Source organism: Sinohyriopsis cumingii, chromosome 14 (assembly GCF_028554795.1).
Source record: "Sinohyriopsis cumingii isolate HCF-2022 chromosome 14, ASM2855479v2, whole genome shotgun sequence".
NCBI classification, from domain to species: Eukaryota; Metazoa; Mollusca; class Bivalvia; order Unionida; family Unionidae; genus Sinohyriopsis; species Sinohyriopsis cumingii.
Genome location: NC_142974.1, coordinates 54,722,898 through 54,737,043, shown reverse-complemented (window position 1 = coordinate 54,737,043; position 14,146 = coordinate 54,722,898). Strand labels below are relative to the sequence as shown.

The 14,146-nt window shown below is 34.0% G+C and overlaps 1 protein-coding gene across 1 annotated transcript in view; it reads right to left on the bottom strand.

Annotated features, from left to right (window-relative positions):
- The window catches only part of LOC149783842 (uncharacterized), a 41,235-nt gene that overhangs the window by 13,025 nt on the left and 14,064 nt on the right, over positions 1–14,146 (bottom strand). The window contains exons 4-7 of the mRNA XM_089932921.1: positions 6,776–7,645; positions 4,772–6,247; positions 4,361–4,512; positions 3,434–3,534 (exon numbers count right to left, since the gene is read on the bottom strand). Of these exons, the coding sequence (XP_089789047.1) occupies positions 3,434–3,534; positions 4,361–4,512; positions 4,772–6,247; positions 6,776–7,645 (2,599 nt within the window). The remainder of the gene's footprint in view (positions 1–3,433; positions 3,535–4,360; positions 4,513–4,771; positions 6,248–6,775; positions 7,646–14,146) is intronic.

Below are 14,146 nucleotides of genomic sequence, written 5' to 3'. Positions count from 1 at the left end.
AATGGACATTCACAGCACTAAGGGAGAAATGAATGTCACTGTTAAAAGGACCGTGGAAGCTGCTGTCTGTGCATTCATTGCCCGCTCAGCATATGGATATTCCGTCCTTGTGGCTGATATAAAGGATGACAATACAGAATTGCGGATTTGTTATGTCTTCCAAGTTACATTGTTAAACTTATAATATTTTTATAATTTCTGCCTTTAATGCCAATTTTTATTTCAATGCTTCTCTTATAATTGAAACTATTGCACGATGAGGGATTTTTCCTTTTATGCTTGTTACCGTTTTTTAATTGATTTTATTTGAGACTAACGTGCATATGTTATACGTTCTAGAAAATTTTATATCAATATGGATTTTCCTTTTGTTGTAATTGCGGACTGAAAGGAATAATTTGTGGTTTCATCCTGTTTTCACTCAGAATTTCCACATACCCGGAAGGGAGAGCAGGAGAGACAGAAAGAGACTCAGTTCACGTGAACCAGGTTGATAGAAATCAAATATAAAAAAGATTTCAGATTCTGAAATCTATGAAATGGTTTTCTTTATATACAACAGTCAAATGCGTAGTTTTGAGCTCAATTTCACTGTCTACAACTTTTTCCGACACAAGTTATTCTTTGATCGTATAAAGTTTGAAAGAAACAATATCTAACTAAATGCAACAATCATTTTTATCGCCTGTAGGTATGGCACAAGTGTGCACTAATATCATTTAGTGCATGTATAATGCAGCCCAGATTAGGATATTACACAAATGGTGTCAATTATTGCCAATGCACAAATATGCACAAAACGCATGATCGGTCATAGGCATAAACCAATCATAGCTTCTGCCAGGAAACCAGTCTACTGATGGGGAAATAACTACACATCTTTGAGATTCACCCGTTAGTTAATAAATGAGTTAATATTTTCCGTAATATTCTCACGAACTTCATTCTATGTACCATAGATGAAAACAGAGTATTTGCTTGCTCGACAGCACGTATTGTATTACGTACTGACTATATATCGTATGATCTCTTGATGTCAAGCTTTGCTATTAGATGCAAATGATGGGTCATTGTGTCTGTTAGTAGGGGGTCTAAATAATGTCTAGGAACCTTTCAAGTCTCAAAACAAATAACGTATATAATTACAATGAATTAAATCCAGTTTGGTATGTATGCCAATCTAATACTCAAGTGACGTTTATGCGGAATATATAAAAAGTAAATGTTACAGATACGTGGTCTGATCCCTCGAGTGGACCGCGTACTTAAGATGAAGAAGTATCCATATTGTATGTTCAACCAGTGTTATTCAATAGATTAACAAAACAGCTTTCATTGCGGTTAATATATAAGAGGTTATTTTGTTATTACATACTGTGAGGGCATAAAGGAAAATATATTTGAATCACCAATTCCAAATGTGAGTTAAATTTATGATATACATACACTCCCTTCAAGAAAAGGAACAACATTGGGCTGTGTCAATTACACTTCCGTGCAGTTCTGAGATTTATCTAAGATTGTATTGTACAGGATTTTTGAAATAACTGCGAGCAGTAAACGAACTGATTGTATAAATAATTACTTATATTGAAAGACTGTGGTGAACTTGCGCTGCTAACATTATACAAACTATATTTCTAACTAGATTCATTATAGTAACTTTTTTCCCAAAATCAGTTTAGTAAAGAACTTTGTTAAACTTCTGACTGGGGATGTTGCCCAATTTCAGGTACTAAACAGGTCCAAAATATCCCTAGAACGTTCTTTTAAGGACTTTAATGTGATGCGTCACATAAAGGTATATACAGTGAGCGATGAGGAACTGAAACCAGTTTATTTAAGTCATTATCATCACCAGTGCTAATAATGATACTACTCTACTATCACTAGTATTACTTCTATGACTACTACAACTATTGCTACAATTATTACTACTATTACTACTACAAAAAGTGATAACATAACGACATTCTTTGAGCGTTAAGTATAATAGAAACGATAGCAACCCAGCGCGAATTTCTGCCCGAAATTGTAAAGCCACAAATTATTTAAACATACGAATAGGTGATGAAGTTCTATGAATGAACAATAAAGAATGACTACATTTCCAAGACAGGCAACACTTCAATCGTGGTCAAACATACATGGTGGTTAATTGAATTCGAATCTTAATTTATCCTTTCAACATGATATTAAGAAACATTTGAATTTGACAAGGTTCTTTGGTTTCGTTCTAGGCGAATATAATATGCAATTAAACGGTTCGTAAGAGATAATGTGACCATAGTTACAAAGGAATATTGCGAGAAGGTAGGTTAAATAAGCATTTTGGAACTACTAAAGAAAGAAAGTAGACACATACCCAGCAGAGAAGAACAGCATACACTGCAATACATTGACCTAAATAATACAATACAACATCAAACAAGGTGAATACAGAAAACGTGGAGAGAGACGGAGAGAGAGAGAGAGAGAGAGAGAGAGAGAGAGAGACATAGGAGGACAGAGATACAGAGTATATAATACAGTACTATATGGCGGGAAGAAAGATTGTGATGCCATGACCAAAAAGCAGGACTCCTCTACATTACGGAGCAATGCATGGGCAATAAAAGGAAGCACAAGGGTACTGCTGACAGACAAGACACAACAAGAAGACAGATTAAATATGCCGAAAAAAATCATGATACTAGCATGAGCATGGCAATTTAGTACGCATGTAAAAGAAAATACTCAGCCAAAATCGATAAGGCACTACTAAGTTTATGAAATCTGGCTAAAGGAGTGTGTGGCTATCAATTATGGAAAATGTGCTGAACATCAGAATGCTCAACGACAGGAAGTTTTTCAAAATGTAAGACAAAATAATTATTTGATTTCCTAATAAACAAGACGATACGAATGATCCGAACTGACTCAAGATACACAAAATGCTTGCTTTTTAATATCTTCAGCTGAACTGACAATTTAGTGCAATAAAGCTAAAATTTCGAAATAAAATTGGTATTTCCAAAGGACACTCATTATCATCTCCTCTCTCAATGGTTGCATTGGTTTCCATAACAAGAGAATCGAGCATAGCAGTACTAAGGAAAATTAAGGCAAACAACAAAGAGAAAGTGGGATAGTATCGCTATCTGCGAAAGAAGAATGTCAATAAATAAGCAGAGGTCACATGACTATGCTATAAGGGAACTAGTGAAAAGATTTTTGGACAGACTATAGAATATAGCGATAGCACTGAATCTACACCTAAAGTATCAAGCAGCCTCCTATTATTGAACATATCCAGTCCTACCATAAAAATTAGCACTGTCAAGTCCTAAGGTTAGAGGAAGTGGTCCTGTCTCAGAATGAGGCTAGCCAGTTACAACCAAAAGTGCTACTGCTGCTGATGCCAATAATAATAATAATAATAATAATAATTTACCTTTACGTTTGGATACGATTATTCCTATAAGTAAGCCAATCAATGCCGCCACTAATACGCCAACTAGAGAACCAAGGACGGGTATCACCACTTCGGGCTTCCTTAAATAAAATTAACATTCAAATCGACATAAGGAAAACAAGACATTTCCCCAATGTTTGTTATCTTTCCTTAGCTCTTTACAGCCTCAAATAGATTAAATGTCTTTATCGTTTTTGTGCATCAATAAATAATAAGATGCGGATATTTTTAAAAAAGAAACTTGATCAGACCAATCGACGGACAGAAGCATATGTTGCAAACATGTTTTACTTATTTCGTTTTTATTTCCTTGTTGAAAATACGTATAGATAATAAAATATTTTGAGGTAAATGTGAACCATTTTTCTGACAAGCCCAGTCTACAAATACAACTAGTTAAAATTAATTTGTTTGAAAAGCTAAAAGACTTCTGCGGATAGAAAAACAGATAGCTTGTCCTAAATGTTCAAATGTATGTCATCATTGAGCAATGTTGCGAAGAGATCTGTATCTTTGTCAAATACAGATATTAATATAATCAGAGAGTATGAAGGAATTATGTCAATATTTGAAATATAATGTGCACGAGGATGTGCTGCTTAATCAAAATCATATATGAATGAAGGTCAGAATTCTAGTAAGTGACAAAAGACGATCGACCAGATATGATGATTAATGGGTCATATAGATATTTGTTGCCTTAGCAGGATTTTTAAACTGCATGAATAATTCATAATGATTAGACTGTTCAAGTCAGTTTATTTTGTATCGTGGTTGAATTGGATGCATTTGGATTCTGAATGTAATTCTTCACCTTGATAATTCTTATGATACAGATCAATGTTATGTAGAATGAAGAAAAGAGATACAGTTTATGTCTGAGTATATCATCATAAATCTGGATACTTAGTATCATCTGTCAAGACCGTAGAAATCGGGCTAAAACATTTTTCGCACGCCAAAACGTTAGGACACAGCGACTCCACAGGAACATTGTTGGGATATTGGATCTTCGTTTGCAAGAAAGTGAGACCCTCATCCAACGGATTCTTGCCTACCTACATCATATAAATGTATTGTATTTTGAATTAATGGCACACTTCAATGAATCATTTTCAAAAAGAAAAGCAACGTACGCAATGTACACTTTATCGCTGTTAGAAGTATAAATCTAAACTGATTCTTAAATTAATAAAGTTAATAAGATAACAATGCGGTATGTCAGACAATAAAATTTGAAAGTCATACATAGATCGCGAGTAAATTCAGATAATTAATATATAAAACAACTCCAACAAAAATGCCAAATATACTCACGTTTTCATAAGAAAGGTTTCCATTCTTAATCTGAACGTTATATATTCTGTACCCAACATTTCCATCTCCATTTTGATCAAATACTTTTACAGCATCTCCTGTTCCTTGCAAAGCAAGCGAGACATTTTTTATTTCTTCAGCTAATCCTCTTGGATCATTAATGTACTCGTCGCACAATATCTTGCCCGGAGGAGAACATTTAGATTTGAAAAACTGTCCAGCTCCTAATAATAACGATTCGGCAGCATTTGCAGAAAAATTAAGCCACCCGTCCGAATTCAAATGTTTTATTGTTTCAGGGGTGCAAACAGTCTTTTTATCTTTATTGAAACTCCAGCTAAAATAACAGCCTAATTTGTTTTGGAGATACTCTTGCATCCAAGGAGTGCTTCCATTTTCCGCGGGAAATAAATTCGTTATCTTAGCCAACAAATCTTCTTTAGCTGGCATCTCCATTGTTATTGTCAAGGAGCCAATCAATTTGTTCGCATTGCCTTGGTTCAGTATATCAACATTCGTACCCCATGTTGCTGAACCGATGAAAATGAATTCCCCAGTCTTCATCTGCAATGTAAGTGTTTTCATTAATAGGACAGCTAAATGAGATCTCACAAAAACAACCACAATTTTTGCGTCCGGATTCTTCCGAAGTTTCTCGTAAAAACCAGAGAAGTTTTCGTCGGTAGAATCTTGAACACTTAGAGGAGGTTCCACAATACAAACCCTCTTCTCCTTTGACACCCTCAGCAACGCATCTCTTCCACCCTGACCGTACGCTTCATCACTGTAGATGAGCTGCGCGTATTCTGAGTTTAATTTTCTGATAACGTCTATTATGACACTGGCTTGTTTGTCATCTGGAGTTGTTACTCGCATGAAGTATGGAAACTCCTTTCGGTCGCTAAGCTGTGGACTTGCAGATGCGTAACTTATCTGGACGAATCCTAACAGAGATAACACCTGAGCGGCAGCTATGCTGACAGAGCTACCTACATCCCCTAGATAACCAATAACGCGTCTGCGTATGTCTAGTATACCACGATCGGTCCTTACGCCGTTTGAATGAATGTCAAGAATTTTACGCTTCACAATAAGTTCGCTATTGCAGGAGTTAAGTATAAGTAATCCCATTCGAAGCTGGTCACCAAATACAGACGAATGTTCGCCACCAGGATTAAACTTATCCAAAGCATATTTTATTGCTTCCAGTAGCTGATAACCGTTTGTCACTCTAATACTGCTGCAACCGATGGAACCATACTTTTCATAAACGGGTACCAGTCCAACAACGTATAAATCTCCTGGTATGTGCATAATAATGTCTGGCATGACAGGTGATATACATTCTCTGCATATCTTTCCACTAGGACATTCAGCCCTTCGTATGTTAGGCCAAATCATTTCTCGCTGGCCTGAATCATAGTCCCGTATGATACTTGTATCCAATTTCAATTCATCATTGGTCAAGTTGCCAATCTGAAAAAAAAGTTTCAGGCCATATATTGAAATTGCACGAATCTGATAATTTCTTTATTAAGTTTATTTCTCAAACTACGAACTGTATAAAATTTTTATTAAATCTTTTGTACAGTAAAAAATGTGGTCCCCATAATCAAAGTTAGGATCCTATTCTATAAAGAGAAACTGCAGTAAAAAAATATATTTGCATTATGGAATCAGGATGGTAAAACATCCTCCTTTACGAAGTTGTGGTGCATGAAAAGTTTACAATTCTCTAATAAACGCAAATATGTTGGTGCTAGATATGTTCCAGAATGCATAACATGATACCGCATCCAGCTTTGGTATTAGGATTGGAATGGCGATTACTCCATTTTCTAAATATCGTATGAAACATTATATTGAAAGGTCTATCATTAGTACAATAATTTTACTTTCTACGCTGTAAACACCAAATGCCAAGACCTCACCGTATACAAATTACTTTTCTTGAGAATGCAGACGCAAACACTGTATCAAAATGTTTAAAAAACCTAAACTCACCTTTTCAAATTTGACGTCGGCACCACTCTTGCGAAAATTGAAAAGCTCATACATTGGAGTCCCAGATTCAAATATTATCTCTCCAGATGTATTCAAGTAAAATACACCGGTTAACGACGAAACATTCCATAGGAAATCATTTCTTGGATTGAAGGTAATATTTCGTATTTGTATTTCCTCTGACATCATTATTGGTTTGAATGAGCTCGTAAACTTTGAACAAAGCTGCGATCCTGAGCAAACTGATGTGATTAATGAGATTAGTGTTCGTGAAATAGCATGCGCTGCCTTCAAAGCGTAGTGTAAATATACTGACTGCGAAATATTTGTGTTTGCCAGCGGAATATTTGTTATTGCAGAAGACAACCAAGGGTTAGTCTGCGCCTTCTCTTGAAGCTTGGTTGTATTGTGCAAAAGGCTCGACCAATACATATTAAATTCAGTGATCTCTTTGAATGGGGAGCTAACGGCATATGAACCGAGAGCTTTCGTTATCAGGCTATCGCGATCATAGAATACGTCTTTGTTTAGTTTGATTCCTTCCGACATGAGAAATATCGGTAGAGTTGTCGTTACTTTCGAGTTAGCCATGGCCATAAAAACCTTCGCCGTCACGTCGGTACCAAAGAAGACAACCCCGTTAATAGCTGGGTCAGTTCTGAATAGTACGTCATCAATTATATTCTGTATTTCATTCACGTTCAATTCTCCAGTTACACCTACAGTTATTGATCGAAGAATGGCCACACATGCACCCATCACCCCCACTGCATCCTTAAGAGAATAAGCCTCATCACTTCTGTAGGGGTCTGATTCATGGACGATAGCAAATCGTGTCCATCCAAGTTTCTTTATGGTCTTTACCATGATCTGAAAAGTAAATCATCTACGACAATTTGTATATTGAAAACATAAACTGCAGTTGCGCACAGAGATAATTTTTTTCCAAGACTGGTAATTTCATCCAGTGTTGTTGTTAAAATCTTAAGGAAATTGATCAGTGTTTTGCAATTGCGTGTGAGATATCATTTCAGTAGGTAGCCAGAGAGACAGTGGACCAACAGGCAAATATGTAGAATTAATGATTGATTCAATCTGTGAAGAAAGTGCTAAATGTTTGCTGACAAGCACGCCCCCTCTATGAAAAAGTATGTTTAGAAAGAAAAATTACTTAATTTTCTGCAGGGGAAATTTCTTAATCTTGTTTATTCGTATAGCTTTTTATGAATGATATAACAACATTTTACCATTTTTGTGCTTTCTCAAACGAAATATGAGAAACAAATTTACGTAGGAGTCAAGAAAGGAGCAGAAACAATAGTTATGACTGTTTAAATATATTTGTTTTTATTGAAAAGACTAAAGGCTAAATAAACATTCTTTGGTGAAGCAAAATTCAGCGAATAATTCTAAATTTAGTATTTTTATATATCATCTTCTAATTTTCCGACGTAATGCTACGTCGACCTATGTTATGACTCCAAATCTTCTTTTACATTTGCAAAGTAATGATGCGTCGAACTTAATTATGACTCCAAAATATAATATAAAACAAAATGAGCAATAGGAAAAGATTGTTATAAACTATTTTTAAATATTGTGTTTTCACAAGGATTCTGTTTTAGCAGAAGTTCAGCATTGTGTGATAGGTTATCAATAACGCATGAATCACCCACTAGAGACGGACACAGAGTTTTATCTTACTATGCGAGAGTAAATACCTTCAGTGAATCAACGTATTGCAGAAATTATATATACATATATAAAGTTTAAAATCCAGTCAACTTATAAAAATGTTCCATGTAGATTACACGTGTTCAGAAACTTGAGATGTATAATACAGTCAGTGTCTTCAAGCGTTTCATTATGGACAGACGTGCATGTAAAACAGTAACGTATATCATACAATCAGCAAGAAAATAAGTTTTCTAACACAAAACAGTCAGAGAATTTCAGGTTCAGGTTCAGTCGTATGTTGAATGTATCTCATTCAGTCCAACTATTTGATATAGAGAATAATAATGGAAAGCATTATGTTTTTATTCTCATATTCAAATTCGAAACATTTATATTATTTCAAATGTAAGTTGAAACAATTCTTCATCAGAGCCGTTTGGGTTCATCCGTATCGCAAAAAACAACTAACCATGAGTTAAGGCATGATACCAAAATATATCAGTTTTCCTAATCTGCATCACCATTTAACCTCCATGTACAACACATTTAAACCTATATCTTTCTTACATTTAATACATGTAATAGCAAACAGTGGCCGACCTGCAACAGACAAACTCATTATAATTTAAAATGTAAGACATTCAAATGCGGATTTACACGTTGCAAATAGTTGTGCATACAAATAATTGTGCATATACTGAGCTTGTTCTGTTCCTAGATAAAAATGAAAGGGGTCAAAAGTGACAAACCCCTAGCTGCTCAACCTACTGCCATCTGTCATTCGAGCTATTTCTCATTGATATTCCAAAGGACAACTATCCTCTTTCAACAATGGCCCTGTTCGGTCTATTATGTACCAACGTTTGACATATTATAATGCTCCCCAATTAAGCGATGATGTGCCAACTCAACGAATTATCTAGATTCCACCAAATATAACATCACTGTCTTTCAGGGTATTTCTATATTATTTTCTAAATGAATGCAATTCAATATATTAAAAAATTATTAATCTTTCAAAATAAAGTTTTGATATTAAATATGTGTTATGCTAATTCGAATGCGTTTTCATCTCTAGGTTGGCGACACGTCAGTAGGCAAGGCAAGGTATGTTCCAACAGTCTGGGTCTGCTGTTTATTGATGCGACTTATTTACGGACCTTGTGCATTACAGTCAGTTTGAAGTTTCATATCGGAGTAAAAATTAGGCATGTAAAGGTAAAACATGGTAATGAACTAAATTCTGTTACAAACATACACTAAAATACCCATCCTACTGAATGTATAGTACAAAAAAGTTCATATTCTATCTTTCGTTTCTTTAACACATTTACACTTAATCGTATGACAAAATAACTGGTAATTGAAAACATGAGATATGATGTTTTTAGCCACATGATGGGTCTACCTTAAGAGCAAGATGGCTTGAATGCCCGACATAAACCAGCAAACGGGGTGGTATGGGGGTGGAGCACAATTCAGAATGTAGGCCAAACTATTTATTGGACGGATATATGATTCCTTTATCTCTTATAGGTACATACAATCCTAGTCAAATTGTGACTTACATACATGTAAAACATTCTGGGCTTGTTGAGAACCATACTCACAAATAAGGGTGAGGTGGATATACCTAAGTGGGTCTATAACGTGAAAATAACGGAAGGGCGAGATGCAGGATAAGCTCTTTTAATTGATCTAGCGAATACTAAACCCCAAGTAAACTTTAGATTGTTTATATATGCTTTAAATTCAGTACTTTGCTATCAACATAATAACCGATGACAAATTATTTTTTTTCGATGCAGAAAAAAGTAGTAATGGGAATATATCAATAATTCTTAGTTTGTGACTATTTATACAAATGGTAATACAACATTCTCTGTAATATCATTTCATTTTTATATCATATACAGATATTGCCAAGTGTAGGTATTTTTCATATTTAGTGGGATAATTTCAGTTAGCTGATATCGATAAACCATCGTTATGGTATTTTGTTACTTTTAATAGGTATGACATGGATAAAATTATCCCTTTCAATGTTTCCTTTCTAAGGAACTATCCAAACTTTGCTATTGAAAGCGTTATGCATGAACTCAAATACAATAACGAGTAAGTACAGGGTCATGGAGGTCTAATGGTAATTTAGTTTGAAAAATGTATATGGGGATTACAACTGTGGGCTACACTATTGTCTTACGAGATATTATTATTAGGATTGCCATCTAATATCTGGGTTGGTAAATAAGACTCTGGCAACTTGGTGGTACACTCTAACAATTGTAAATTTAAAAAGAGTGTGCATGCATATTTAAATGTTTTAATATATGAAAGATTTATACCTGCACGTGAATACAAAACTTACCGTAAACTTACAAAAAGAAAATATGACAAGCTTAGAATAGGAAACTTAAAAAAAGAGAAAAAATGAACTAATATTTACCAACATCAACAAAAGCTTTATACATGTTCTGAATATAGAATTTCAAAAGAGCATGAAAAGTAAAAAGATTAAAATAAATTAATCGATAATTTTAAGAAAAAATGAAAACAATTAAAATTTTTGCATGAAATCTTTGTTTGGACAAACTTATGCATAAAAGATACAGGGAAAGAAATACAACTATGATTTTTGGGTTAGCAATGATGAATAATATTGTATATTCAAAGAACATTGGTGACCTTGTAAAGGTCCTATAGTAGGTTAACAAGGTCTTGATTGTTAAAGCTGCTATCAAATGCCATGACCCTTAGTTTTCTTTTCCCCAACTTCAAATCACCATTAATCCTTACGTTTTGATAAGGTTTTGTACTATAACCTTCCTCTCTTGCTATGAGAATGAATTAGTCATAGATTAACAAATGACCTTGCCAGTGGATAGAGAGAGAAAGAGAGAGAGAGAGAAGAAAGAGTTCAGGCTCTCTAACAAGGGTGACACCAATAACCGTGTAGATACGGCTACATCTTGGGAAATGAGGTACGGAATCGCTGTAAGGAAACGACAGAGCTGTTTTGACTTGAGTAACAAACTTTTTATAGATATATATAATGTTAAATTCCAAAGATACATTTATAAAGCCTTTATATTTAAAATATACGAAATATATATACAATTACACTTTCTCATATAGCTTACCAACTTCATTTGTATAATCTATGCGCTTTAGAATGTAATACAGATAGTTAAATCTCAATTACTTCATGATATCCACTGAGTATAAAATTCAGTAGTTGCGATTAAGGCAACAATGATTATGAAGAAATTTATTTTACTAAATTTAAAATACAATATTAATTTGAAATAGGTTACTATACATTACTCATTATTACTTAAAGAATCTTTCAATTCCAAATTAAATCTAAATATGAAGTTGGTAGCGAATTCATCTTTCACAATAATACATACCACAAATACATTCAGACATTCCATTATCTTATAATATAAAATATAAATAACTCATAAAAATATTGGAAAAATTGGAATTTTACCGTAAAAAGTTCAAATATTAAAGAGTGCCCATTCTTTAAAGAAGTTTGCGAACACAGACGATTCTTAACTGTAAAAAAAAGACAGAGCTGTTCTAACTCGAGGACTGAACTGATTCTTCGTAAGTCTGCTTCTGTAATTATACAGTTTTGCTATGACTCCGTCCAATCAGAACAATGCACTCGACCTTTCCCAGGGTGATCGTGTGAATCATCTGCGTAACTCATCTATTATTGATTTAACAATTTGCTTGTTTAGCAGATTCCCACCAAATCTAAATTGCTGACCTTTAAATACAAGCGAAATGTATTTTATGGATTTCTGCATCTGCTCCTAAAGTGCGATCTTTATTAAAAAAAACATACAGTTGTATTATACATATGGATACAATTTATCTCATTATATTTTAGTGGAAAATTACTTTCAATATAATTTAATGAAAAATTACTTTTAATACAATTTAGAGAAAATTTCAGTCTTAATACCTTTACATAAAAATTCTGTCCTGATAATACCCTTCGAGTCATTTGAGCCGAGTCCTCGAGGATCGATATAGAAAAATAAATTATATTCATAAAGGTGAAAGAGAACAAATACAACGATAATTGAAATGATCGGTAAAATTTCAAATATACAATGAAAAAAATATTGCCAGACATTTAGTGAAGTTCAAAAATACAATGATAAAACTGCAAAATATTTAGTATAATGCAAACAAAAAAAAGAACAAAATACAATCAAAAGTACATTGCTAAATATTCATTAAAATTAAAAAAGATATAGTAGAATGAAATAAACACTTCATGATATTCAATAAAAGTCAAAATTACAAGAAAATAAAGCATGGCACGACACTAAATAAAAATTAAAAGAATACATTGACCAAACAAATTTTAAAAAGATTTCAATAAAATTCTACGTTTCCTACCTTTACGACTAGTCTTGTTAAATAAATATAACACTATTATTAACATGCAGTTTTTGTTTTCTTTATTTTTCTTTTTATGTGTTGGTTTGCTCTACTTTTGTTATTATCTCTTTTTTACTTGTGTCACATCAGCAGAACATAGTTAAGCGTGACTACTGTAATTACTTTGCTTCAGCCAAGTGTAGTGAAATGAATTCACATTCTTCTGGATAGTGCTAGCAAGCCGATATTGAGTTATCTTCCCATTACATACATGCTATCAACAATGAAATACTACCTACATTGAAGTAAAAATATTTGCGAAGAAAATGGCGTAAGGGTTCTGTATTAACCAAGAGTAAGGAAAATGAAAATTTAGTGTTGTGTTAGTCCTACACTAATAACCATGACGTCTGTTCACATGCAATCAAACCTTGACATATGCGTGTATGAAATAGAAATCGCATTTTTAAGTAAACCAAAGAGTAATAAGTGAAACTATCATTATAATCGTAAAACTGGTTTGGTGTAGTCTGGTGCAACCGTGAAATGGGCGTGTATTACTGACGTTACCTGTGACGTATGAAAGAGAATGTATCGCCCTTATCGTTTCAAACAAATTTGACTTAGAAGTTGGCCGTATGTAGGCCAATAGCTGCTCATGTCTTATGAGAGCTATGCAACACGGAAAACTCGGTGTCGAGCTATCGCTCCGACTCTTTGACTATTTAGCATTTCAGCATTGATATATACATATGTAATGAACAACACGACAACATTTATTGATGTTGCCAAACCAGAGAAGGAAGTTCCTCTTCTGACTGGTTTGAAGGCATTAGAGCCATTTCTATGGCGCTATTGCCGAGACACAATACCATAAGGTACCCATTCATACGATTCGTATGAAAACGTGAGTGAAAAACCTCTATAACGTTAACGAACCCCTCTGGGCTGACAAAATAAATATCTGATCAATATGTCAGAGACAGCTAGGCGGAAATTACAATTCTCCCTAAGATAGGCAAATACGCTAAGACCTTGTTATGTGTGTAGGCAGCGAAACATGTATGCACTTGTTTCAAATTTCAGTACGAACAGGTTTGATGTAAAAGCTTAGTCTATGGAATGCATGTTAAAATCCGTAGGTTCATTCACCCTCTCTGTAGCAGAAACGTTAGCAAATGCGACGAATGCTACTGACGTAGGTATAGAAGAAGTTATTGTTTCTAAATTAGAAATGAAATACAGCATAAATTAGATACGTTTTTGGAAATATTTTGACATTAACGCACTAAC